The sequence below is a fragment of the Eleutherodactylus coqui genome, chromosome 1 (assembly GCF_035609145.1).
Source record: "Eleutherodactylus coqui strain aEleCoq1 chromosome 1, aEleCoq1.hap1, whole genome shotgun sequence".
NCBI classification, from domain to species: domain Eukaryota; kingdom Metazoa; phylum Chordata; class Amphibia; order Anura; family Eleutherodactylidae; genus Eleutherodactylus; species Eleutherodactylus coqui.
In genome coordinates this window covers 469,805,500-469,829,456 of record NC_089837.1, presented here as the reverse complement: position 1 = coordinate 469,829,456, position 23,957 = coordinate 469,805,500, and the positions used below count along the sequence as shown (strand labels likewise).

At 42.7% G+C, this 23,957-nt stretch overlaps 1 protein-coding gene and 1 long non-coding RNA gene across 2 annotated transcripts; one reads left to right on the top strand and one right to left on the bottom strand.

The window, feature by feature from the left end:
- Positions 1-553: 553 nt before the first annotated feature.
- On the top strand, positions 554-5,032 carry LOC136613165 (uncharacterized). Its single transcript, XR_010790457.1, has 3 exons — positions 554-839; positions 3,209-3,253; positions 4,231-5,032. It is a non-coding gene; the product is annotated as an uncharacterized lncRNA (long non-coding RNA).
- A 4,321-nt stretch (positions 5,033-9,353) lies between these two features.
- On the bottom strand, positions 9,354-17,712 carry CYP27B1 (cytochrome P450 family 27 subfamily B member 1). Its single transcript, XM_066594009.1, has 9 exons — positions 17,494-17,712; positions 14,417-14,607; positions 13,136-13,329; positions 12,841-13,041; positions 11,904-12,067; positions 11,262-11,428; positions 10,619-10,700; positions 10,270-10,467; positions 9,354-9,657 (listed from the first exon to the last, which is right to left on the bottom strand). Exons 1-9 carry the CDS (start codon positions 17,692-17,694, stop codon positions 9,544-9,546), a joined length of 1,512 nt encoding a protein of 503 aa, XP_066450106.1. The 5' UTR covers positions 17,695-17,712; the 3' UTR covers positions 9,354-9,543.
- Between the last annotated feature and the right edge of the window lie 6,245 nt (positions 17,713-23,957).

Here is a 23,957-nt window from a genome sequence, read left to right as displayed (position 1 = left end):
CCAGTCAAATAGAGGGCAGAATATTCGCCACCAGCACTTGGGGGGGGATAGGGGGGGGGCAGCGGCCAGAATAGAGGAGGTGGACGAATTTCGTGCTACAGCGCGGAAGGGGCGATCATTTCATCGCTCAAAAGCGGCGACATTTCGCACCACAGCGCGGTATGGGGCGGTCGCCGGGAGCGAAAAATCAGCGCATTTTCGCACAGCAGCGCTGAGTAGGCCGGCAGACAGCGAAGAAGAGGCGGCGAATTTTCGCGCCATAGCGCGGGGGGGCCAGGGGCCTCCACCAGTGACTTCAGCCAGGCATAGGGAGTTCATGATTTCAACCAGCAGCAGTGTAGAGAGGGACTCCCCGGAGCATTGCGCAGCGCACAATAGCTTAAGCCGCCCCCATCATAGCAGCTGTAGAGTTATAGGGCAGGATAGGTGCAGGCAGTTAGAGGGGGCAAAGAGCAGACGTACAACTAGGGCGCGAGAGGAGCGCAGCTGCTCATCGTCTTCAGCAGAACGAGAGGAGATGAGGAGGAGCAGATTCGCACGGGGTGGTCAGGCAGAAGCGGTGACTTGGAGGGAAGGGCAGAGCAACCGAGAGGTGGAGATGCAGGTCATGAGGAATTTGTTTTCACGGTCACCGGCTTCTTCTGCAGATATCAGACAAGGAGAGCGTGGGAGCAGACCGGGTAACAGGATGTCAGCCTGCGGGGCTACAATGTCAAGGAGCCCGAGGAGCCGGTGTGTCCCCCAAGAAAGTGGCACGGCACGATACGCACGGGAATACCAACAAGCATCACTGCCCGCCCCTAACGTTCCCTTGGCTATGCCGGAGGTCAACGAGGCGGGTGAGTCGTTTCAATTAAATAAAGTTTGGGATAATGTGTCCGGCACAAGCCGGAGGGATGAATTCATGGTGGCTCTCAGAGCCTTGGTGGATAAATATGAGATGGATAAAGGGCTTCTAGTGTCCTATGATAAACCGGGGAGGGCGGCCTCGCCCGAGGTTGGTGGTCCAGCACAAGGACAAAGGTGCCTGCCCTCGGTGGCAGGGGTGAGCGAGGGTCTGAAATTAGCAGACTCGCTTTTTTGTGGGGTAGCCCCGTTGGATGCGGGGCTGGAGAACGAAGTGGTATCAAAAATTATAAATGGTAACTATGTGGATATATGGTCGCTGTTATCAGTCGAACACGTGTCAGTTGACAGGGAACGGTTCGCTGAACGTGGGAGTGAGAAAAAAACTAAAGTAGCCAAAACATTTGGGAATTGGCTACAGGCCTTTTTGATTTTGGCACATGTAGTGTGCAAGCAGCAGCCGCAGAAGGGACCGGAATTGCTCGTGTACATCAACACGATCCACAGTGCATATAAGTTGCACGGGGGATCGGCTTGGTGGCGATACGACGAAGATTTTCGTCGCAGAATTTCGGGTTCACAGCATATCAGTTGGGCGTCAAAGGCGACAGACGTTTGGATCCAGCTGATCCTGGCGCAGAAACCCGTAAAACATAACTTTCAAGGAACGGCCGCAGGAGCCAGTGGACAGCAGGCTGCTGCGGCCCCAAAACCGTCCGGTTCATGCTGGGCCTTCAACGAAGGCCACTGCCGTTTTTACGCATCGTGCAAATTTCGGCACGAATGTTCGGTCTGTGGAGGTTCGCACACGGCGTTGCGTTGTTTCCGACGCCAACGAGCGACGGGAGTTCCCGGCACAGGGGCGAACGCCGGTGAACGTCCAGTACCTGGAGCCGTGGCTCGACCGGTACCCCCGGAGACTGGAAGCAAACCTGCTTAGATCGGGATTTGCTGAAGGTTTCTTTTCCCGCATTCCCCAGTTTCGTCGGCGTCTTTTTGCCAGAATTTAAAGTCCGCTCGCGATAATAAACAGTTGGTGATGGAGAAGTTGCTGAAGGAGGTAGAAATGGGTCGAATGGCGGGCCCGTTCCGGGAACCGCCTTTCGTGAACTTGCGGGTTTCCCCTTTGGGGCTGGTACCGAAGAAGGAAGCTGGCAAGTTCAGACTTATCCATCACTTATCCTATCCGTCGGGTGAATCAGTCAACGATGGAATATCGAAAGAGCAAGCGGCGGTGTCTTATGCGTCTTTCGACTGCGCGGTTGCATTAGTTAGACAGGCGGGAAAAGGCGCCTGGTTGGCAAAGGCCTATATTGAATCGGCTTTCCGGCTTTTGCCGGTGCATCCGCAGTGTTTTCATCTGCTGGGATGCAGCATCGAGGACCAGTTTTTTGTTGACATGTGCCTACCGATGGGTTGCTCTATCTCCTGTTATTATTTTGAGGTTTTTAGTTCATTCTTGGAATGGATGTTAAGAGTGGAGACGGGCATCTCATCAGTATTGCATTATTTGGATGATTTTCTTTTTGTTGGTCAGGCAAATTCGACGGCCTGCGAGTTTTTACTTTCGTCGTTTCGTAGTTTGATGAAAAAAGCCGGGGTCCCCTTGTCGGACGAGAAGACGGTTGGCCCCGCGTCGAGGCTCGGTTTTTTAGGTATAGAAATCGACACGGAGGAAATGACTTTCCACTTGCCGGATGAAAAAGTGGCGCGTTTGCGCCAAGTCGTGGAGTTGGTGGGCAGTTCTCGGAAGGTAACACTGCACCAACTTCAAGTATTGTTAGGTTTGTTGAATTTCGCGTGCAGGGTCATTCCGATGGGGCGAGCCTTTTCCCGGCGGTTGTCACTAGCAACAAAAGGGGCAAAGGAACCCCATCATTTTGTCAGGGTGACAAAAGGGATGAGGTCAGACCTGCACATATGGAGAGTTTTTCTGAGTTCATTTAACGGTCAAGTAATATGTCTGGAGGAGGAGAAGCAGAATGAGGAGATCGGTTTGGTATCGGATGCAGCTGGTTCATACGGATTCGGAGTAATATTGGGTGATCAATGGTGTTGTGCTGCATGGCCTGATACATGGATAGAAAGAAAATGGATAAAGAACACAGCGTTATTGGAGATTTTCCCTTTGGTGGTGGCAATGGAAATATGGGGTCAGAGGTTGGCCAACGGTAATATTTGTTTTTGGTCAGATAATCAATCGGTGGTGCAAATGGTCAACAAGCAATCGTCATCTTCAACGTTGGTGCTGGCAGCATTACGCCATTTGATCTTACGGTGTTTACAGCACAATGTTAAGTTTAAAGCGAGACATGTACCAGGATATTTGAATGCTACTGCTGATGCTCTTTCTCGTTTTCAGATGTCACATTTCAGGGAGCTGCACCCGACGGCGGAGGTCGAGGGGGTATGTTGCCCTGCTTTCTTGTGGGAAGTGATAGAGGAGAGCTGTTAGCTCTCGTAAAAGCGTCAGTAACAAGTACCACATGGAATCGATATAACAAAGTATGGAAAGAATGGTTAGCAGCGGCGGGTGGAATTTTTCCAACAGAAGAAAGAGCAAGGGCGGTAACATTAGATGTCCTGTCGGCGATGCGTAAAAGCGGGTCATCAGCGGATGCGGCGAAAAAACGACTATCGGCTATAGCATTTTTGTTGCGCTTACACGGGTCAAGAGACGTGACGAAGGACTTCGTTTTTGGGCAAATAATAAAAGGGTGGAAGAAGGACAGGGTGACCAAGGACGGCAGGCGCCCGATCACGTTTGAGTTATTAAATGCTATTCTCGACGTGGTGGAGTCGGTCTGCACGGATGCTTCCGAAGCAGAGCTTTTCCGCACGGCTTTTTCCCTCGCCTTTTTTGCCGCATTACGCATAGGGGAGTTAGTATCGGCGTGCAAATCAAGGCCCGGGGGGCTGTTGTTCTCAGACGTGGTAGTTGACGAAGACTGTATTAAGATAGGTGTCAGAAGATCGAAGACAGACATATACGGGATGGGAGAATGGATCAGGGTAGGAAAATTGGGGACAAAGTGGTGCCCGGTGTTACTGGTAAAGGAGTTCTCCAAGAGACACTGTGGGACTGGTCCGTTTTTGTGCCATGCGTCGGGTTTTCCTCTAACTAAATATCAATTTACGGCGGTCATGCGGAATAGCATTAGAATGCTAGGCCTTAACCCCTCGGAATTCGGATCACATTCGTTTAGGATCGGAGCTGCGACGTCCGCCTTTGCGTGTGGCATGGGTATCGAGGGGGTTAAGAAGGTGGGTCGTTGGAAATCAGATGCATATCGGTCATATGTTCGGCCAGATCTGAGAGTTCTATAAATATTGTTTATGGTGTTGCGAGTTCTGCTTTGGTTTGTTCTTTTATTTTATTCACAGTGTCGGATTGGACAGTATGGGTGGTGGGCCACTCCTATGTATACTGGGCGGAAAAAAGAGCCAGAAATAGGCCCATTGGCGTGAACTTAGGCCTTAATGTGCAAGTGCGTTGGCTTGGTATTAGAGGATTACAATGGCCCAGGCTGCTCCAGGAGGTTCTAAAAATCAGCAGCTGGAAGAATGACAGAGTGATATTAGTTATTCACGCTGGAGGAAATGACCTTGGGAAGATAAAGGTTGCTGAGTTAATTGCATTGATGAAAGCGGACATTTTTCGTTTCAAGGAATTTTTTAAGAGGGTCATAATTGTTTGGTCAGACATCGTGGCCAGAAGAATTTGGAGAGAGGCAAGAGATAATGAAGCCATCGAGCGAGTAAGGAAGACCGTTAATTTTAGGATATCAAAGCATGTGCGAGCTTTAGGTGGGATAGCAATACGTCATTGGGAGCTGGAGAGAAGAGAGCGCGGGATGATGCGAGGTGACGGAGTGCATCTTAGCGACATAGGGCTAGATACCTTTTTATCTAGGTTGCAGGATGGGGTAGAGTCGGCTCTTTGGCTGGCATGTGGGGGGCGGAGTGCAGCATAGTAATATGCTGCATCCTTCGTGGCGGAATTTGAGGACTTCCATGCCAGCAAGAAATGGAAGGGCTTTTTCAGGCCGAGAGGGGCCTTCTTACGCCTCAGTTTTACGGAAGACGTTAGAATCGGACATTTTTATTTTGGCATGGAAGGAGAGAAATAGAGGATTCGTTTTAAAGGTTTTATACAGTTAAATAAAGGCTGTGGCCTACCCACAATAAGCCAGCATATAGTCGTATGGTGTCTTTGTTTAATGGGGAACGGGGGTTAATGGGTAAGTCCCTCCAGTCTAGATAGCAGCAAAGCTTACTGGCGAAGATGCTGAGGACTGGAGGGGAGGGGTCAGGAAGAAAGGAAGTGACCAGGGGTAGGGGTGGAGTTAGCAGGGTTAGAGGAAGAAGAAGGAAGAGGAAGATCATTCTGGACCGGGAGAAGAAGAGTGAAGACGCCCGCCCACCCGCCCTCTGAGCTGAGGGGGGGGATGAAAAAAATTATTAGAAGGGGTGGGGGGAATTAATGTTACAGGAAGTTGTCACAGCCGGTTAGGCGGAATTTGAGGACTTCCATGCCAGCAAGAAATGGAAGGGCTTTTTCAGGCCGAGAGGGGCCTTCTTACGCCTCAGTTTTACGGAAGACGTTAGAATCGGACATTTTTATTTTGGCATGGAAGGAGAGAAATAGAGGATTCGTTTTAAAGGTTTTATACAGTTAAATAAAGGCTGTGGCCTACCCACAATAAGCCAGCATATAGTCGTATGGTGTCTTTGTTTAATGGGGAACGGGGGTTAATGGGTAAGTCCCTCCAGTCCTGCCCTCTCTAAAAACTAAGTAAGGCCCTGGCCAGGCCGGTTATATAACCACATTGCTTTTCTTTTTACTTTGAAACTCAGAACTAGATTGACTTGGGATACAAAAGAAGAGCACTACCATAAAACTTCTAGTTACGTACCCCTTCAATCTAATCTTCATAATGGTAAAAAATGCCTGTTAAATATTTACAAGAATGTAACATCTTTCAGCAAAATGTTCATTATTATACTGTAAACCTTGAAAATCTTAAATAAAATTACAGTAATTAAAAAAAAAATTTAGTACATTTCCTCCTTAGGTCTGCTTTACACAGACACATTTGCACGCATATTTTCATGTGCAAAATTTGCACTTGCAATACGTAGAGAATAGAACTCATTATTTTTAATGGTATTTGTGCACATTTCTGTATTTTGGGCGCTCCTTTTGGCCATGTGAAAAAGAAAATAAAATGTTATATTTTTCTGTGTATTTCTGCGCCCAAGGTTCCCATAGAAATTAATGTGGGGTGCACAAGTGCATGCGCAACACGCAAGAAGTTGCATGAAACGCTGCGTAACTCTGCTAGAAAAAACCCATCTGGAACTAATTAGACGAATTAGCCATTTCAATTGGTGCGTCTTTGTGTCCACCACACATGAACACGCCTTGTGGGCAGAAAAATACAGTAAAATACATAAGCGTGCAAAAACGCATTGTTCATTCCACAAAAACGCAGCACTTAGGTGCGTGCAAATGTGCATACGCTCATGTGAAGGAACACTTTGGGCCCATTTATACCAGACAAAAAATTGCTAATCGGCGATCGTTTTAGCGATAATCGATGCATGTAAATGTGCGCCCATGGTCTGGTTTTCGGGCATTGTTAGCTGATCATTAAATTCAGTCCAACCTAAAAATCGCCATTCACTTTTATCAGCAGTTCTCCAGGGGGGAGTGCTGATAGCATTGTTTCCCATGGAGAACAAAGGATCTGAGAGCAGATAATAGCCTTGGGCTATTAGCTGTGTTCAGGGAAGGCTTCATTTGCATACATAATTGGCATTTAGTAGCTACTTAAATACCACTGAGTAGCTACTTAAATACCAATAAATTTTTATGCAAAATGATCGCTCAAAGCTGTCACTCAAACAACAATTTGAGCGATCTTTGAGCGATCATCGGCCCTGTAAACCAGCCTTTATGCAATTAGCAAATCTTGGTTGGTATCACCTGTGGCCATTCCTGGGGTAAGTATTCATTCAAGATTTCTTGTAGAAGCTTGAAGGCTGACAAATGTCTTTGATAGAATGGATTTACTCACGAATTTATTTAAGTCTTTTCATCTGATATTTCTATGTGGGACAGGAATATGGCTACATTTGCTGTGAGCTTAATAAATGTAGATATGAAAATATATAAAAAAGATCCCGGCCCTTCAGCAGCAGAGCCACTTTCACAGTCTCATTATGAAAGGGACCCTGTCAGCCCATTTATGCTGTGACGCAGCATAAGGGCTTATTCAGACGACCGTATATCGGCCGGGTATTCACGCCGGCCGATATACAGCGTCCCTCTCTGCAGGGGGAGGAGGCTGGAAGAGCCAGGAGCAGTGCTCTGAGCTCCCGCCCCCTCTCTGCCTCCCTGCACTATTTGCAATGAGAGGGGGAGGTACGGACAGGGCTAAGTTCTGGGAATTAGCTCCGCCCCCGTCCTGCCTCCCCTCATTGCAAATAGTGCAGAGGAGCGGAGAGGGGGTGGAGAGTTGGCGGAGAGGGAGTGGGAGCTCAGAGCACTGCTCCCGGCTCTACCAGCCTCCTACCCCTGCAGAGAGGGATGCTGTATATCGGCCGGCGTGAATACCCGGCCGATATACGGTCGTCTGAATAAGCCCAAAAGTAGTGATAGACACGTTAATTTCAGCAGTCTGTAACATCTCTGTTAATGTGCTGTAGTTTGGAAGAACTTAGATCTTATTCCCTGTGACACATTGCAATCACTGTAAAGCGCCCTCTGCTCATTGACAACTTTCTCCCTTTTACTGTGCATAGGGAGAAAGCTGGTAATCAGGAGGGCAGGTAGAGCCAGTTATGATGAATGCATTGAACTTCTGCACTTGATAGAGTCAGTTGGGCGCACCTAGAGATTTCCTTAAAATGCATAGTAATAGACTTCATTTTTTCCGACTTGTCTGCTTCGTTCAACATAAATAATTATAATGCCCACTTTGACTACTCATGCAAATTTTCTTGATTGAAGCCCTGGCGTATGCTTTGGGATGTAAAAAACTTTATTTAGGGCATACAAGAAGGCAACCAGTATCAGAGTCCATGAGTTTTGCAGAAAGCTGTCTTTGTTACTTGCCCTTAAAAAGGGTTTAGTCTCAGTTAAGTGGCTCCACCATTCAAGGCCCAACTTCTAGCCAGTGCAGACAGTGGCTAATGAGCGATTCTCACTCTGGAGGACTTGGCATGCCCATGCCCTACATATGTAGTCCATTCACTTTAATGGGAAATGTGTAATGCATCACTTCACCTATGGAGGCACTGCAGGGGAATTGAGCACTTGCCAATGGATTCTCATGCAGATTAATGTTTGCTGGAGGTCCCAGCAGTGGAAGTGGAACACTCTGTCATCAAGGAACTCTACTAACAAATGGGATTGTGCAAAACAGTCAACTCTTTTACTGAACAGGCTAAAGACTGAATGTAGTCACAGTACACGTGCCAAACACTCACCAGTGATTCATTTATTTTGAGCGCTCTCAGGCAGATCATTTCTACACATAATCAAACCTAGACATAAGTGAACCCTGGAAAAAGTTTTGCAACAACTTTTAAGAAATATCAAATATGTATTAAAATTCCCTTCAATTCAAGTGTTCTCATGTGGACATTAATAAGCCAAAAAGTCATTTAAATAGTAAAAAATAATATTTATTCACATATTTTATAATAAATATATAAAAACATCTTTTAAAAAAACTGAACAACAATAACAAAAAAATTACTGTATATACAGTATATCAAAACTACATACAAAATATATAGGACAGAGCTTCACACACTGACATGACCATATAATGGATATTTCCATCAATATTTATAAACACATAGATAAATAAATAGATGTTAAATATATACAAACCCTTTTCAATAAAACATAATTTACATCACTTGAATTACAGGAGGTAAGGAATGTTTGACATCAACAGCTAGTGATGACTGGGCCAAGGCATTCTAAGCATGTCACACGTCGCTTGGGTCATTGCTCTATGAAGGCCGCCAACAAATATACCATGTGTATTTCCATATATTACTGGCGGTTATAACAATACAATAATAGATATTATTCATCTAGTGTCCAATGACATTATTCATGCTGGACTCTCCACGCTCCATGATGACCAACTACTAAGGAGTTATGTGGATCTTGGTTCAGTTAAGTTAGTAACACTTTATAAGGGTGTGTTCATATGTCACTGATTTGCTGCAGATTTTGGTGCAGACCTGGAGATTTTATCTTTTCAATTAAATTCATATCGAAGGAGTACAATCTGCTGCACCAAAATCAGTGACATGTGGACGCACCCTTGGGGCTCAGTCACACGGGCGCATCGGCGCCTGTGTCACTGCAGGAAGGAGACAACCATACTTCAAGACGGACGTCTCTCTGCAGCGCCGGGAGAAAGAACATGTGACCGGCTTCATTGCCGGTCATGTGTTCTTTCTTCAGCGCTGCAGAGAGACGTCCGTCTTGAGGTACGGCCGTCTTCTTCCTGCAGTAAGGGCTCAGTCACATGGGCGCATCGGCGCCGGTGTACGGGTGCCGATGCGCCCCTGTGACTAAGCCCTTAGAATTTCACTGATTGATGGTACAATCTATGAAATCACAATTCCACTAGGAACTGCAAGACAGAAATGAAAATAGGAAACATGAAATTATCTCTCCAGAAATTGTAAGTTGATTTCTTTCCCTGGAACTAGAATGGTCCTCGTCATGGGTTTCACCAAGCATTCTGGATTCTCAGGTCTTACTTCAAAGTGCGTAAGAATCTGGAATAGAACATTGCAGACCATTAAAAACCATCATAGGAACATAGTTTATGAGGTTGAAAAAAGACGTGTTCAACCTATTATCACCCAATAATGATCCTGAGAAATGCACAAATCCCCATGAGGTAGAAGCCAATATTCTTCATTTTAGGGGGAAAATTCCTTCTTGACTCCAAATCTGGCAATCGAAATAATTCCTGGATCATAGACCTTTCTGACATATAACATATAATATTGTATCGCTCAAGAAAGGCGTCCAGGCCAGTCTTTAATTCATTTAACAAGTTTGCCATCACTACATCCTCAGGCAGAGAGTTTCATTGTCTCACTGCTGTTACAGTAAAGAACCCCCTTCTATGTCGGTGTAGAAAACTTCTTTCCTCACGATGCAGAGGATTCCCCCTTAAGAAAGTAACTTAAATAAATTACGTTTGTAGCGGAGCTAAAAAGTTTGTCCATTCTATTTAGAAGGTTCCACTGAGAAAAGACATTTGAGGGACAGATGCATTCATATCACTTCATGACACTGATGAAGTTACTGTTTCTGATTAATACTCAGTAGACGATTGAATACTATAGGTGACTTCATTGTAAAAACATTTTTCTACCTACCCTTGAAAGTGCAAGATACACCTCTAGCTCTGCAATACGTCTCCCGACGCAACTTCTTTTGCCAAAGCCAAATGGAATAGAGGCATATGGGTGATGGGACTCATCTTTCTTCAGCCAGCGCTCAGGTTTGAACTCATTAGGGTTGGAGAAGTACTTCTCATCTCTTGATGTGGCATAGTGGCAAAGCGTAATAAGTGTCTAAAAGAAAAACATTTCTGTTATTGGTATGACATAGGCAAATCCTAATATTCTGATTCAGAATATTACCCTAATATCCTATATCAGATATAGACAGGTGTATGCAGAAGGAAGAAGGCACCTAGTATAAAGAATGCAGGTATGAACTCACCTTCTTTGGTATGATGTACTCTCCTACTTGGATGTCTTTGTCTGATATAACCCGGGCATTGCCAGGGATAACAGGATATAGCCTAAAAGAGATTAAGATAGCTCACATTTAGAGTGATTTTTTTCTGACTAATATTTGTCAGACTGCTACTATAAAGGGGTTGTATAGTTGTAAACTACTGATGGCCTATCCACCGGATAAGCCATGAATAGTAGATCACTGCTGGGTCTGCTGCTTAGGATCCCTACTGATTAGCTGTTCACCAGGTCAGTGTGCTTGTACGCTGAGGTGATTTCTGCAAGAAGTAGACAGCCCTGTTCCTATTGCAGTGGCCAGGCTTGGTATAACAGGCCAGATTCCCATGGAAGTTAATTGGAACTTGGTCAGGCCACTACAGTGGGAATACAGCTATCTGCTTCCTGCAGTAATCAGCTTAGTACATGAGCTCCTGGGCAGCAGACCTTCACTAATCTATCATTGATGGCCTATTCTAAGAATAGGCCATAAATGCTTTATAGCTGGACAACCCCTTTAAGCATTAAAACAATGCAGTGGGCTGTGGGCAAAACTAGCATATAGAGCACATAGAGATTCTGGGGCCAAACATACATATTATATACATATAGCTGTTTTGTAAATTTACCTTAGCACCTCTTTCACAACAGCTTTCATCAGTGGCATCTTGGCAACATCAGCTGCCGTTGCAATATCCCGGCCTTCAAGAACATCCTGGATCTCTTGGTTCAGAGAAGCCTGTATTTTCGGATGTCGTGCTAATTCATATAAGCTCCAAGAAAGAGTGCTGGAAATCTGCCATCAATAGAAAAAAATTAGTAAATAACCTTAAGGAACAATGTAATGTATAATGTATAAAATGGATACTTATCACAAACTAAGGTAAACTAATATAGTAGCCATTCTAGGAAAAAAATGTATGCAATGCTAGCCACCCAAAAATTCCCTATTTGTTTCAACTGAACATTTAGGTAAGAACTATCAAAGGTTGATCCAGGGATTCTTCTGACTGCCATTATTGAGTCGGGAAGGAATTTTTCCCCTGAATAGGCTAATTGGCTTCTGCGTCTTGGAGTTTTTTGCCTTCCTCTGCACCAACTGGGGGGTTGAAACAGGATGAACTGGATGGACATTGTCTTCCTTCAGCCTAACATACTATGTTACTATGTAACTGCATTCTCATCATTCATCGGCAGTATCCTAATTTTTATTTGCTACTCAATAAGCCTTGACGTTTCACTTTATCTACTAGCACCCAATGCAGACTTACCGTATCGACGCCGGACAGAAGTAGCTCTGTCACATTGGCATACACAGATTTCATGGGGACTTTCTCCTGAGCCAGATAATAGGTCAAGTATTTTCCTTCTACTTTCTCCCCTCTGGCCAGTTTCTCAGCTATATCTGCCATTCTGTGGTCAATATGACCTTTAGCTGCAGAATGAAATAGGCAGGATTAATATGATGCTTATATACAAATATACTCTATAAAAGCATTGTCATTATTATACATTTGTAACCAACATTACATACAGAGATAGCGGGACCCCTGCAAATCTGGTATGGATGACCTGTCTGGAGGATTAGTCATTAATAATATAGTCCCAGGAAACCCTTTTACATTTAAATTATTTAGTATCTATAGGATTTATGAATTTTACCAACAAAAGGCAAGTAAAATATAAAAAGGTGGGTGAAATTAAATTGGTTGTCCAAGCTATGAAAGGGCTGTGGTATCCCTGCTGATGACATCTTTACAGGCTAAAGTTGACCTGAGCCAGGGGCGTAACTATAGCGGATGCAGGGGATGCGGCTTCACCCAGCCCAGGAACCTTAGGGGGCCCATAAGGCCTCTCTTCTCCATATTGAGAACCCAGTAATATGAATAAAGCATTATAGTTGAGGGCCCTGTTACCGATTTTGCATTGAGACCCAGAAGCTTTGAGTTACGCCTCTGGCCTGAGTCATCTACAAACAAGCTGCTGCAGTGATTAACACCGGGTGCTGTCATTGGCTGCAGCGGCAGGTTTACAAGACATGGCAGGCTGACCGCACCCTGCAAAGAACAACATAGCATTGACCAGAGCCGCCCACAGGGAATGAGAGAAGAGACAGCATGGGAGACCGGATGAGATGCCTATTGAGAACTCAGGCAACCCATTTAAGATATATGTATCACTGTTGAGTAAGATGAAAACAATCCTTACCAAAAGCAAACATGTAATCCCAGGATTCACAGAATTTCCGCCAGGGGTTTGGATAAATCTTGTGCAAAAATTTGGGCATGGCCATAGTTTGAAGAGTCTTCCCAAACATAATGTTAATGGATTGAATGAACTTCTCTGTTTCTTTAGGGATTGTGGTCTCCAAACAGCCAATTCGAGATTCAAAAAGGATAGAAGAAATGCCTAGAAAAAAATGAACAGAATACTTTAATTCTTCTAGAAAGGTTTCTGGTAAATGCATTGAATGTGATGACAGTGAGTAAGATCTTAATTGTACCTTCCAATCCAAATCTGTAGAATTCGTTAGCGATGTCCTTGACAACATGTGGACTTTGTCTCCTCTGGTATTTAATTTTCTGTACTAGGTCCCCAACCACATCATTCAGAACATCGCTGTAAGCTTCCACTTCCTTAGGCTTCAACATGTGTTTCCCCAAAATGCTTCGCAACTGCTGCCATTCCTCCCCCTCGCTGCCAGGAACATATGAACAAATGTCACTTAATAATGAAATACATTGAGTTTACCACATAGCCAACAAGAGGAAGAAATAATAATATACAGTTAAACCGTATGGCTAATCTAACTATAAGAATGCAATACCACTTACATTTTAAAATAGGCAGGAAATTCAGACTTCACTTGCATGCAGAGTCTACAAGGAGCCTCTCTGTATTTCATCATGCAATATTCGTTTTAACCTGTGGGGGCACTGCATGGAAACTGATCTACTGATGCTGGGTTTCCCCACAGATTAAAGGTGACCACTAGAGTTCCTAACAGCAAGACTTCCTGTAATCAGTTTATCAGTGCAGGACCCTTCTAAGACCCCATTTACACTTAAAGATAATCACTAAAAACTCACTTAAAGGATAGTTTGAGTGACAGTTTTGAGCGATATTTGCATACTTTTTAGTAGCTAATTAGCTATAATAGAGCTATGCAGGCAGAGCGGGACACAGCCGCGGCCTCTAATAGAACAATACAACTGTTTTGCATAAGCAAACATCTATTCTTTCCAGCATTGACTGCTAGTGCCCCCGCTGTGAATTCACAGCAGGAAAAAGGCACAGAGAATCTTATCAGCGCAGTCGGCTGATAACAGCCTGCTCTGCTGATAACAGCTGATCACTGAATTCTAGCAAGCTAGAATTCAGCGATCAGCGACTCGTGCATGAGAACTTCACGATGTCAGTGCATTTAGACAGAACGAGAATCACTGAAAAGACGGCTTTGAGCGATTTTTGAGCGATTCTCGTTGTGTCTAAATGGGCCTTAACAAAAGGTTAATGTCAAACACAGACAAATCCTTTAAGATACTGAAGATAATAATAAACTGCACATCACACAATAGGGATAAATTACTTAAAAATACAGTATATACCAGGTTTACGTATACGGCTCTCTGGCTATTATGGAAAATTACAAAATCAATAGCTGATAACTGAGGTCTAACCATATGCAGAAAACAATATACAGTATATCCTAAGCAGAAACTATAGACGGGTGAATACCCTGCTAGTCCCTGGCATAATCTAAAGAATTTTTCTGGATACCTACGCTGTAAGTAGTCCATATGAATGTCCTCTGTACTGTCTGTAGTCTTTCCATGAAGACAGATCGGAGCGAATGGGATGCTTTCCTTCTTGCCGCAAGACTTGTTCAATTAGCGATGGATCAGCTACATGCACAGTGAGAATGGGACCAAAACTTGCCTTCCATACAGGCCCATACTTGGCTTTTCCTTCCAGCTGATAGAACAAAGGAATAATGATTGGGTTAATGGAAGTCTTAAAGCTGTAAATTCCGATTAATCACTGTAGAACACATCACTTATATAAAGTAAATACATAGCTCTGTGTATTCTGTGTAGGCACAAGATATAAAATGTAAGAATGAGGAGAGTGTGCAAACATAGTGGAAATACTCCTTGGTAACTTATGAAAGCACAGGACTTCAACTCCATAGTTCATATTGGATTGCAACTGACCACTGAGCTGCTGGGCAACCATGCTGACTACCAAGCCTCTGTGCTTTTTTAAAGTCATAATAACATTTATGTCAGATGAATGCTGAAAATGACTGCTGTAACAACCAAGAAAACAAATATTACTAATGAAAACAGAAGCCTAAAAAAAGTTGCATGGCTGACTGAAGGCTGCTGTTCAGCAAAATCAGCAAAATCTATCTAAAAAGAAACTGACCAGAAAAATTTTCAGCGCCCCCCTCCCGCATAGTAACTACTTTATCTATAGTACTGAGACCCTCCATCTAGTATATGCCAATCGTAGTATCTACAACCTTTCAAACTCCTTTAAATGTAACCCATATATCAACCTTTAGACACCATTTTACAGTTTATATATAGAATGAATCTAAATGAGAAAATTTGTAAATATAATCTATTACTTATCTTGTATTGATCTTGAGTTCCAGTTTGTATAAAGGTCCAGAGCTGCATTAACACTTTATAACTGAAATGCTCCAGCATTCTTTGTAGACCTCACCTTAGTGATTTACATTATGGCTAGTGAAATCCTAACACCACACACTGTATAGTGATGTAATAAAAAAACCTGAATATCGCACTTCATTATAGGAGTTCAGCTGTCAATAAGTTGTCCTCTGTTGCAAATAACAGCAGAATTATGAATGCAGCTCTGGGCTATAATACAAGCTGTAACTCAGGAACAATGTAAGATAAGTAAAGAAATAGATCCTCAAGGTTACTCAGGTTGTTACAATATATATATACTAGGTGATAATGCACTCTATAGTCACTCTCATGTCAGAAATGTATATGCAGAAGTTAAACAAGTTACAAGCACAAATCTCAGCCTGACTGTAGTGATATGGTTTGATTATATGCACCGTACTGCAGCTATAGCCGGGGAAGCCTTGTCCACTCGCAAGGGTGCTGAAAGTCATTGGCACACGGTGAAGCCAGCAATGAATCCATCAATCAATTATGAATATCCTCAAAGTGATGTAAGGAGGAAATTTGTAAGAGAGGAAACAGAGATGACTCAAGAGTGAATCTGAGACACTGTAGAAGCTGTCTTGTCTTAGCCCTGGGTCACAGTTCTTAAGCTACTGTGTCATGTACATGGAGATGCTGCACTTTCCATATACCTAAGCACACATCCTGCACCAAATACATCTGGGAGGTGTGGGAAAAAGTGAGGAATGTGTTGGTCATACAGTAAATGATTCATTCACCACATTCTTACTGTGTTACAATACATCCCTCTTGGTAAGGATGCTGTGATAGAAGTAAAGTGGAGAACTACAATGCTCCAAATCTTGTAGTGCTACTACTTCTGCATGCCCTGAATCTACCAGTGGTACCATACTATGGTGTATAATGCACAGGAGATCCAGTTGTACTGTGCAATGGGTGCCATGGTTGTTGGTCAAGTGAGAAAGTGACAACATAATTTAGGGGATTATTTTCTAACATAGACCACACCACTAACAGACCAGAAGACCACTACTTGATATATCGGATGGCCATCTTAGAAAGGTATATGCATAGTACTTAGCAAAAAGTTTTAGGCAGCAGTGGAAAAATTGCTGCAAATTAACAACAAAAATTCAAAATAGAAGGCATCTTGTTGACTGACTTCAAAATCATCGAGTCTGTCTGGGATTGCATGACGAGACAGAAGGATGTGAGCAAGACTACAGAAGATCTGTGGTTAGTTCTCTAAGATGTTTGGAACAACCTCCCTGTCGAGTACTTTCAAAAACTGTGTGCAAATGTAGCTACATAGATAGATAGATAGATAAAAGGTAGATAGATAGACATATGAGATAGATAGATAGATAGATAGATAGATAGATAGATAGATAGATAGATAGATATGAGATAGATAGATAGATAGATAGATAGATAGATAGATAGATAGAGAGATATGAGATAGATAGATATGAGATAGATAGATATGAGATAGAGATAGATAGATAGATAGATAGATATGAGATAGATAGATATGAGATAGATAGATAGATATGAGATAGATAGATAGATATATATGAGATAGATATGGGATAGATAGATAGATAGATAGATAGATAGATAGATAGATAGATAGATAGATAGATAGATAGATAGATAGATAGATAGATAGATAGATAGATAGATAGATAGATAGATAGATATGAGATAGATAGATAGTATGGGATAGATAGATATGAGATAGATAGATAGATAGATAGATAGATAGATAGATATGAGATAGATAGATAGATAGATATGAGATAGATAGATAGATAGATATGAGATAGATAGATAGATATGAGATAGATAGATAGATAGATATGAGATAGATAGATATGAGATAGATAGATAGATATATATGAGATAGATATGGGATAGATAGATAGATAGATAGATAGATAGATAGATAGATAGATAGATATGAGATAGATAGATAGATATGAGATAGATAGATAGATAGATATGAGATAGATAGATAGATATGAGATAGATAGATAGATATGAGATAGATAGATAGATAGACATCAGTAGGATTGCCTTCCTAGTTTTTCCATTTGCCGGCATTAGTTTGTTGCCCTGACATAAAATTAATTCCCTCCCCAGAAATGTATAGTTAGTCTAAATGTAAATAACTTACCTGCAGCTCATGCAACCGGGATAGCCCTCTTTTGCAGAATATATCAGTTAAGAAGCTGACGGTGGAGGGTCCGGGGATATCTGCCAGACACTTGTGCGTTTTGATAACTTTCTCAGAATTTCTCCGCATATATTCAGCCCACATCTCAGTGAGGTTCCTGAATACTGAAGTCCTATTGACCAGCTTAAGTGATTGTGCCATCCTGGGCAGTATGAAGATGATACCTTTGTGGGCTTCATCTTTCAGCTATGCCAACTCTCCTATTTATACTTAGATAGGATAATCCTGCTGTATAAGACACTGGAAATGTGTAAAGATGTCCCACCCCTTCCTCATTATCATCCTCCTCCTTCTCTAGAAGTTACATCATCCTACAGCAGTAATACTACTTCTAGATTCTAGTAAGTTATTAATGGAGAGGGGCAGACTGAGCAGCAGAGGCAGGACAAGGGTGGGCTTAGTGCCTTCAGCGTGCCCTCCACGTGTGCTGCTTGTGACTGTCTTTACACTGTTGTGCATGGGAGAATAGATTACTAGTGGCATCTGCATTAACTACTTAAAGACCAAAGTTTGGTACTGTGTTACCCAGTAGAGCAAAATGTGATTGTTCCCAGCAAGAGAAACCACATAATCTTGTAGATATGATAACTTTTAATGGCTAACAAAAATACATGATGTTATAGCAAGCTTTCGAATTTAGTTAGGGGTCTTCCTCAGGCTTCCGCAAGAAGAACCCCAAGAAGGTTTGGAAGCTTGCTATAACATCATGTATTTCTTTTTAGCCTTAAAAAGTATCATATCTACAAGATTACTTGGTTTCTCTTAGGCCCCCTGTCCACGGCAGTGATTTCGCTGGCGGTAAATCGCCGGCGAATCACGCCGGCTGAAGCTTTTCATAGCATTGCTATGGAAAGCGCCGGCCCCTGTCCACGAGCGGAGTATCATTGCGATTCTCCGCTCGGGGGCCGGCAATTCGCAGCATGCTGCGAATCGCCCTGATTCTCTGGGGTCAGCCTATCTGTCAGAAAGGCTGACCTGCGGAGAACAGTCTGCCAGCTCCCGCGGCTGAGATTCGCTGCGGGGCCTTACTGAGAAAAATCATATTTTCCTCTACTGGCAAACACTGTACCAAACTTTTTTCTTTTTACCCAGTAGAGCAACATGTTATTGGTCTCAGCAACAGAAACAAAGTAAACTTGTAGAGATGATACTTTATAAAACAGTCATCACTGTCAATCTGTTATGGGATATTCTTTTTTACAATACATGAAATATACACATAGACTCTTATTATATCAGAGGACTGCAAACAGGGTTACCAACAATCACAAAGTTTCTGCAGTCAGTAAAAATAGTTAACTTTTTTGTTAGTGTCCATGATTTTTTTTTTTTAAGCCATAATTGTTACAGTTTATAGTAAATCCTGCTAAAGTGTTTCGATGGGTCTTCTCAGCAGTAGACCTATTTGATTCATTGTGGTGTGACCTTTAAAATTGTTGACTAAGTGTGAAAACTTTTCTCTGGTAACTCTGACTGTAAGGCCGGCTTCACACGGGCTTATTTGCATGTGCAAAATTTGTGAGGGTAATACGCAGAGAATAGAAGCCATTGATTTCAATGGATTCGTTCACATTTCCTTATTTTGCACAGAAAAATAGAACATGCTCTAGCTACCTGCATATGTGCACACCAAAGGTCCACATAGAAGTCAATGGAGGGTGCGCAATATGCAAGGAGATGCGTGAAACACTGCGTAATTGCGCCGGAAAAAGAACCCATCTGGAACGAGTGAACCATTTCAATTGGTGCGTTTGTTTGCGGCACGCAAATGAACATGCCCTGGGGTAAGAAAAAGTACAGTGAAGTATACCAATAAACGCAAAAAAGCCTCATTCAGTGCGCAAAAGCGTTGCACGGAGGCACGTGCAATTGCGCATAAGCTTGTGTGAAGCCGGGCTAAAGGTACGTTCACATGCAATGGAATTCGCAGCAAAATCTGCATGTTGTGCATGCAGATTTCGCCATGGATTTTGCTGCAGATTTCACCTTACAAATTGCAAAAAGTGAAATCTGCAGTGAAAAGACTGGATTTAAAATCTGCAACATGACTGCAACGTGTGAACGTATCCTATAGTGTCCTAGTGATGTGTATCAGCAGAAGGGAAGCAGATGACATTCTACTGTCCGTGTTTTGCAGGTTGAAATATGTCACTGTAGTCAGGTTTCTGGACAATATGAAATTAAACCATTAACAATACAAAACTGTCAATAATGATTATTGTTTTGTCTGATGTACTAAAATAATAATATTAATCTTTATTTGTATAGTGCCTACTAAAATGATCACTTCTGACCAATCAGATTGCTTCATTTAGCCTATTAAAGATATGAGTTTTACCATAGTGTTAATTGTCATTGATACATAAGATTTGGAACCGGGTACTGATTTCCATCAATGCTATGACCTTCCTGGAGCCAATAGTGCACAATATCTGAAGCTGCCAACATCTGGGGATCCAAATACAGTGGATTCACAAGCCACATCCGTCTCCTGAGCTGCTAGTTGGGAGCCCTGGTATAAAGCTTCATACTGGTCAGTCTGAATATATTTTGCTTTGATCCCACAGTAAATCATTCTGATTGTTACAATTACATTTGTGCATTTACTCATATGGGGTAATGAAAACATCTTGGTTCTGAGAATAATTCCTTTTTGTTTGCTGTTGGAACTGCCATACTGTATATTAGGGTGCTTTCACATCTGCATAGGAGTCAGTTGGAGGTTCCAACCAGATCCGACTCAAAATACTGGAAGAAAAAGTGCTATATGCAGCACTTTTTCTTCTGTCCAAAAGCCGGGCAGCAAAGCGGGAACTGAACGGACCCAGTATAGTCAATGGGATCGGTTGGGTTCTGTTCTGAGATGGAACCGTTCTGCCACGGGCATTCTCCTTTCCTGCTTTCCAAATGGAGCAGAAAAGCGGATCCTCCGACAATAGCCGTAAATTAGATTAACACAATGTTGAGGAAGAACTTCGACTGCAGTGAATATGACAATCTCTGGACGACTCTGCATGTTTTTGGTGTCTCAGTTCACTTGATCAAGCTTATCAGATCACTGTATATCAATCAAGAAGCATTGGTGCGAACACTCTATAGTGATACAATGGGGATGCATCTTAACATCAAGAAAACAAAGATCATGATAACAGCAGCTAATGGAAAATTGAAGCTCAAAATTATCAACGAAGATTGTGAATCAGTTCGGAAATTCATCTTCCTTGGATCAAAAATCGACCGCGATGGCGAGGGCACCCCAGAAATCAAACGTAGGATCGCATTGGGCCGCTCTGCAAAGGTTGGCATGATTAATATCTGGAAGAGCAAAGACATCACTCTTAACTACTAAAAGCAGACTAGTTAGAGCCAGTCTTTCCTATGATCATCAATGGGTCTGAGAGTTGGATACTAAGAAAGGCCGACAGAAGGAGAATCAGTGCATTCAAAATGTGGTGCTGACGGAAATTATTAAGAATACCATAGACAGCCAGGGTAACAAGCAGGGTGAACAGCAGGGCTTTAAAAAAAATCTGTACTGTGCATGTCCGACAGCGAGCCGCCGGGTTCATCTGCAGGACAGAGGAAGAAACAAAATGACAGGTAGGCGTCGGCGCCGGCCGGGAACAGGGTTGGATTCCGATGCCGGCTCCCGTATGTAGAATCTGACCCGTTCGTGTGCAGCCGGCCTAAGACTCCCTAATGAACAATGTCCTGTTTGCTACACAAAGGTCCCGAGCGGAAACTGGCAGGGGTTCTGGCAGGTGCTTTGGGCATATTTATAAAAAAATTTTGGACCAATAACATGGCACATCTTCTGTACAACTTACACCACACACAAACAGTTTTTAGAAACTTTCTTCTTTATATTTCATTGTGGGAATTTTCCTTTACATCCATCATATGTTGCTTGTAATTATACAGGAGTAAAACAAGGGGTAGGCATACGTTCTGGAGCTTATTTGCGCGCACAATGTGCAGAGAATAAAACCCATTGATTTCATTAGGTTCGTTATTTCCTGTTTTACGTGCACAAAAAAACAGGATCTGCTCTATTTTTGTGTGCATTTGCGCACTAAGGGTCCCCATAGAAGTCTGCGGGAGGTACAAAAATGTGCGCCTTATGTATTTGCAAATGCGCTACATGCTGCTCAAATCCATGGAGAAAAGAACACATCTGGACCTCAGTAGGCTAAATAGATTATTAAATTGGGGTGTGTTCGTCTACTGCACGCAAATGAACATGCCCTGCGTGCATACAACTTACAGTAAACTGCACCAATACACGTGCAAATCAACCTAGTTCATAGCGCAAATACGTTGTGCTGAAGCGTGCGAATTTGCATATATGCCCTTGTTAAGCCACCTTTAACCTTTTCCAATCCACTGTCTGACCTCTGAAGACATTATGATTTAAGGCTGTAGAGCTCCGATGTTGGAAGACGTCAGTCGGGGTTCTCTTACTGTATATTGCCGGCCTCTCTGCTGTCGGAGCCTATCCAACGTGTCACCTCATGCAGTACTGGCTTTAGCCAGCAGATAGAGCCGTTGTATAACGGCAGAAAAAGAATAAGCCCCCTAGGAGAACCTGGATACAAATTAGATTGGAAAGGGTTAAAGCGATGTTCAGAATTCATGAAAGCAATCCCATTGAAGAACCCAACACTCTTCAGTTTGAAATAGCCGATAACAGTGAATAATAGAGAGTATCTAAATGTTCACATCTGTATTTAGGTTTTCAGTTTCCTGTTCCATCACGGGAGCAGGAAAGCAGGTTCCGTCCTATAGCAAAGAACAATGGTACATGATGGACCCCATTGACTATAACGGAGGTCTATCCAACTTTTCTCATGCCTTCTGATATTTTCCTGCATACAACATTGAGCAGCATGCAGTGTTTCGTCCAGGATTTTGGGATGGATCTCCAAACAGAAGCTCCAATGCAGATGTGAACAGAGCGTAATTTGTACAGAAAGATTTTATACACTGGTATATAGTGTTGCTTTTATACCGGCTGAGTCCCGGAAAAAAAATTGGCAATTTCCAGCGATAGTTGTCACGTGTAAATGTGAAACCCAACAGGGTACTGAGAGAGAAATCACTGAAACCAAGCAACTAATGAGCCACTTCTTGCTCAGTATAAACAAGCAGTCGTTTATCTATGAACGATGCCTGTTTACTGTGAGTAGAGGTGAGCAGTCGGAAGAGATCTCTGGCGCGCTCCGCAATAGCTATTGGGACGACTACACATGGGAAGCAAATACACATGCAGTGTAAATGGTGCATTTTTCACGGGCCAGAATTGCGTCCGCCCGTGTGCATGAGGCCTTATAGTTCAGGAAATCAATTATCTACAATTCTTTGTAGAAATGTGAAACATGAAAGGTCATTCCCAGTAAACTTACGGCATCACCAGTGCCTGAAAAGCTGCCTAATTATTAACAAATTAATAAACCACCAGTCATGAAGAGGTTAATAAGCATTTCTAGATGTCTGTCAATGTTTGAGCAATCAGGGATTACAGAATGTCAGCTCAACAGCGCCTCCCCCTCAAATATAGGAACTGCAACAGCTGGGGAACCAGGTACTGATGAGAGTGTTACAAACATCAATGTTTTGCATTAAATAATCCATTGGATCCAAATTGATGTTTGTTTTAGAACAACACCGCGCCAAATCTGCTTACCGTAGAAGATTTAATCAGGAGAGCACACAATTGTTCAGCGTAACGCCGAGGGACCCATAAAACAAGCCTGGCAATTACTGTTAAGCTGCCGAGTCCCACAGTCATTTCATATTCACTTTCTTATTATGTGTTGCAGATCTAACATTTTTTCTACATCATTGTGTTTATGAAACATTCATCCGTTTGAAATTAGCTATAAAATTGGATACAATGTTACCCAAGCTGCCGGCTCACACGAGGATGCTGCATCGCAGCATTGCGACCCACAGACAAACGCTTTACAAGCTTGTATATTATTTTCAGCCTCTGAGATCATTAGTCATACAAAACAAAGATTTCTATAAAGGTACCCCTTCCATTTTTGGAAATGTTTTTAAGCTAAGTGCTTTAACTAGGTGATATGCAGTACAGTAGTGCACCTATAGATGGCGTAAATGTGCAGGAATCTACAGTCAGCAGAATGCTTGCCATGATTTAGCAGCTAGATGACTTCCGAAGGGGTCTTGACCCAGGGATTATTCTGATTATTTGAGTCGGGGGAGTAATGTTTTTTTCCCCATAAAATGAAGAAAATTGGCTTCATTGGGCTTTTTTTCCTTCCTCTGGATCAACACTGCAGGATAATACCCTGAACGGGATGAACATATATAGAACTTTTTAAAAAACTTTTCTTTTTCTCTGAAAATACACTACCGAAGCAAAAGTTATGTTTTGGTTTTTA

Coding starts and splice junctions, on each gene's coding strand:
- CYP27B1 (XM_066594009.1), bottom strand. CDS start 17,694: ATGGCACAATCACTTAAGCTGGTCAATAGGACTTCAGTATTCAGGAAC. Junction 10,701..11,261: donor GTTGTGAAAGAGGTGCTAAG/GTAAATTTACAA, acceptor AATCTCTTTTAG/GCTATATCCTGTTATCCCTG. Junction 10,468..10,618: donor AGTACATCATACCAAAGAAG/GTGAGTTCATAC, acceptor TTTTTCTTTTAG/ACACTTATTACGCTTTGCCA.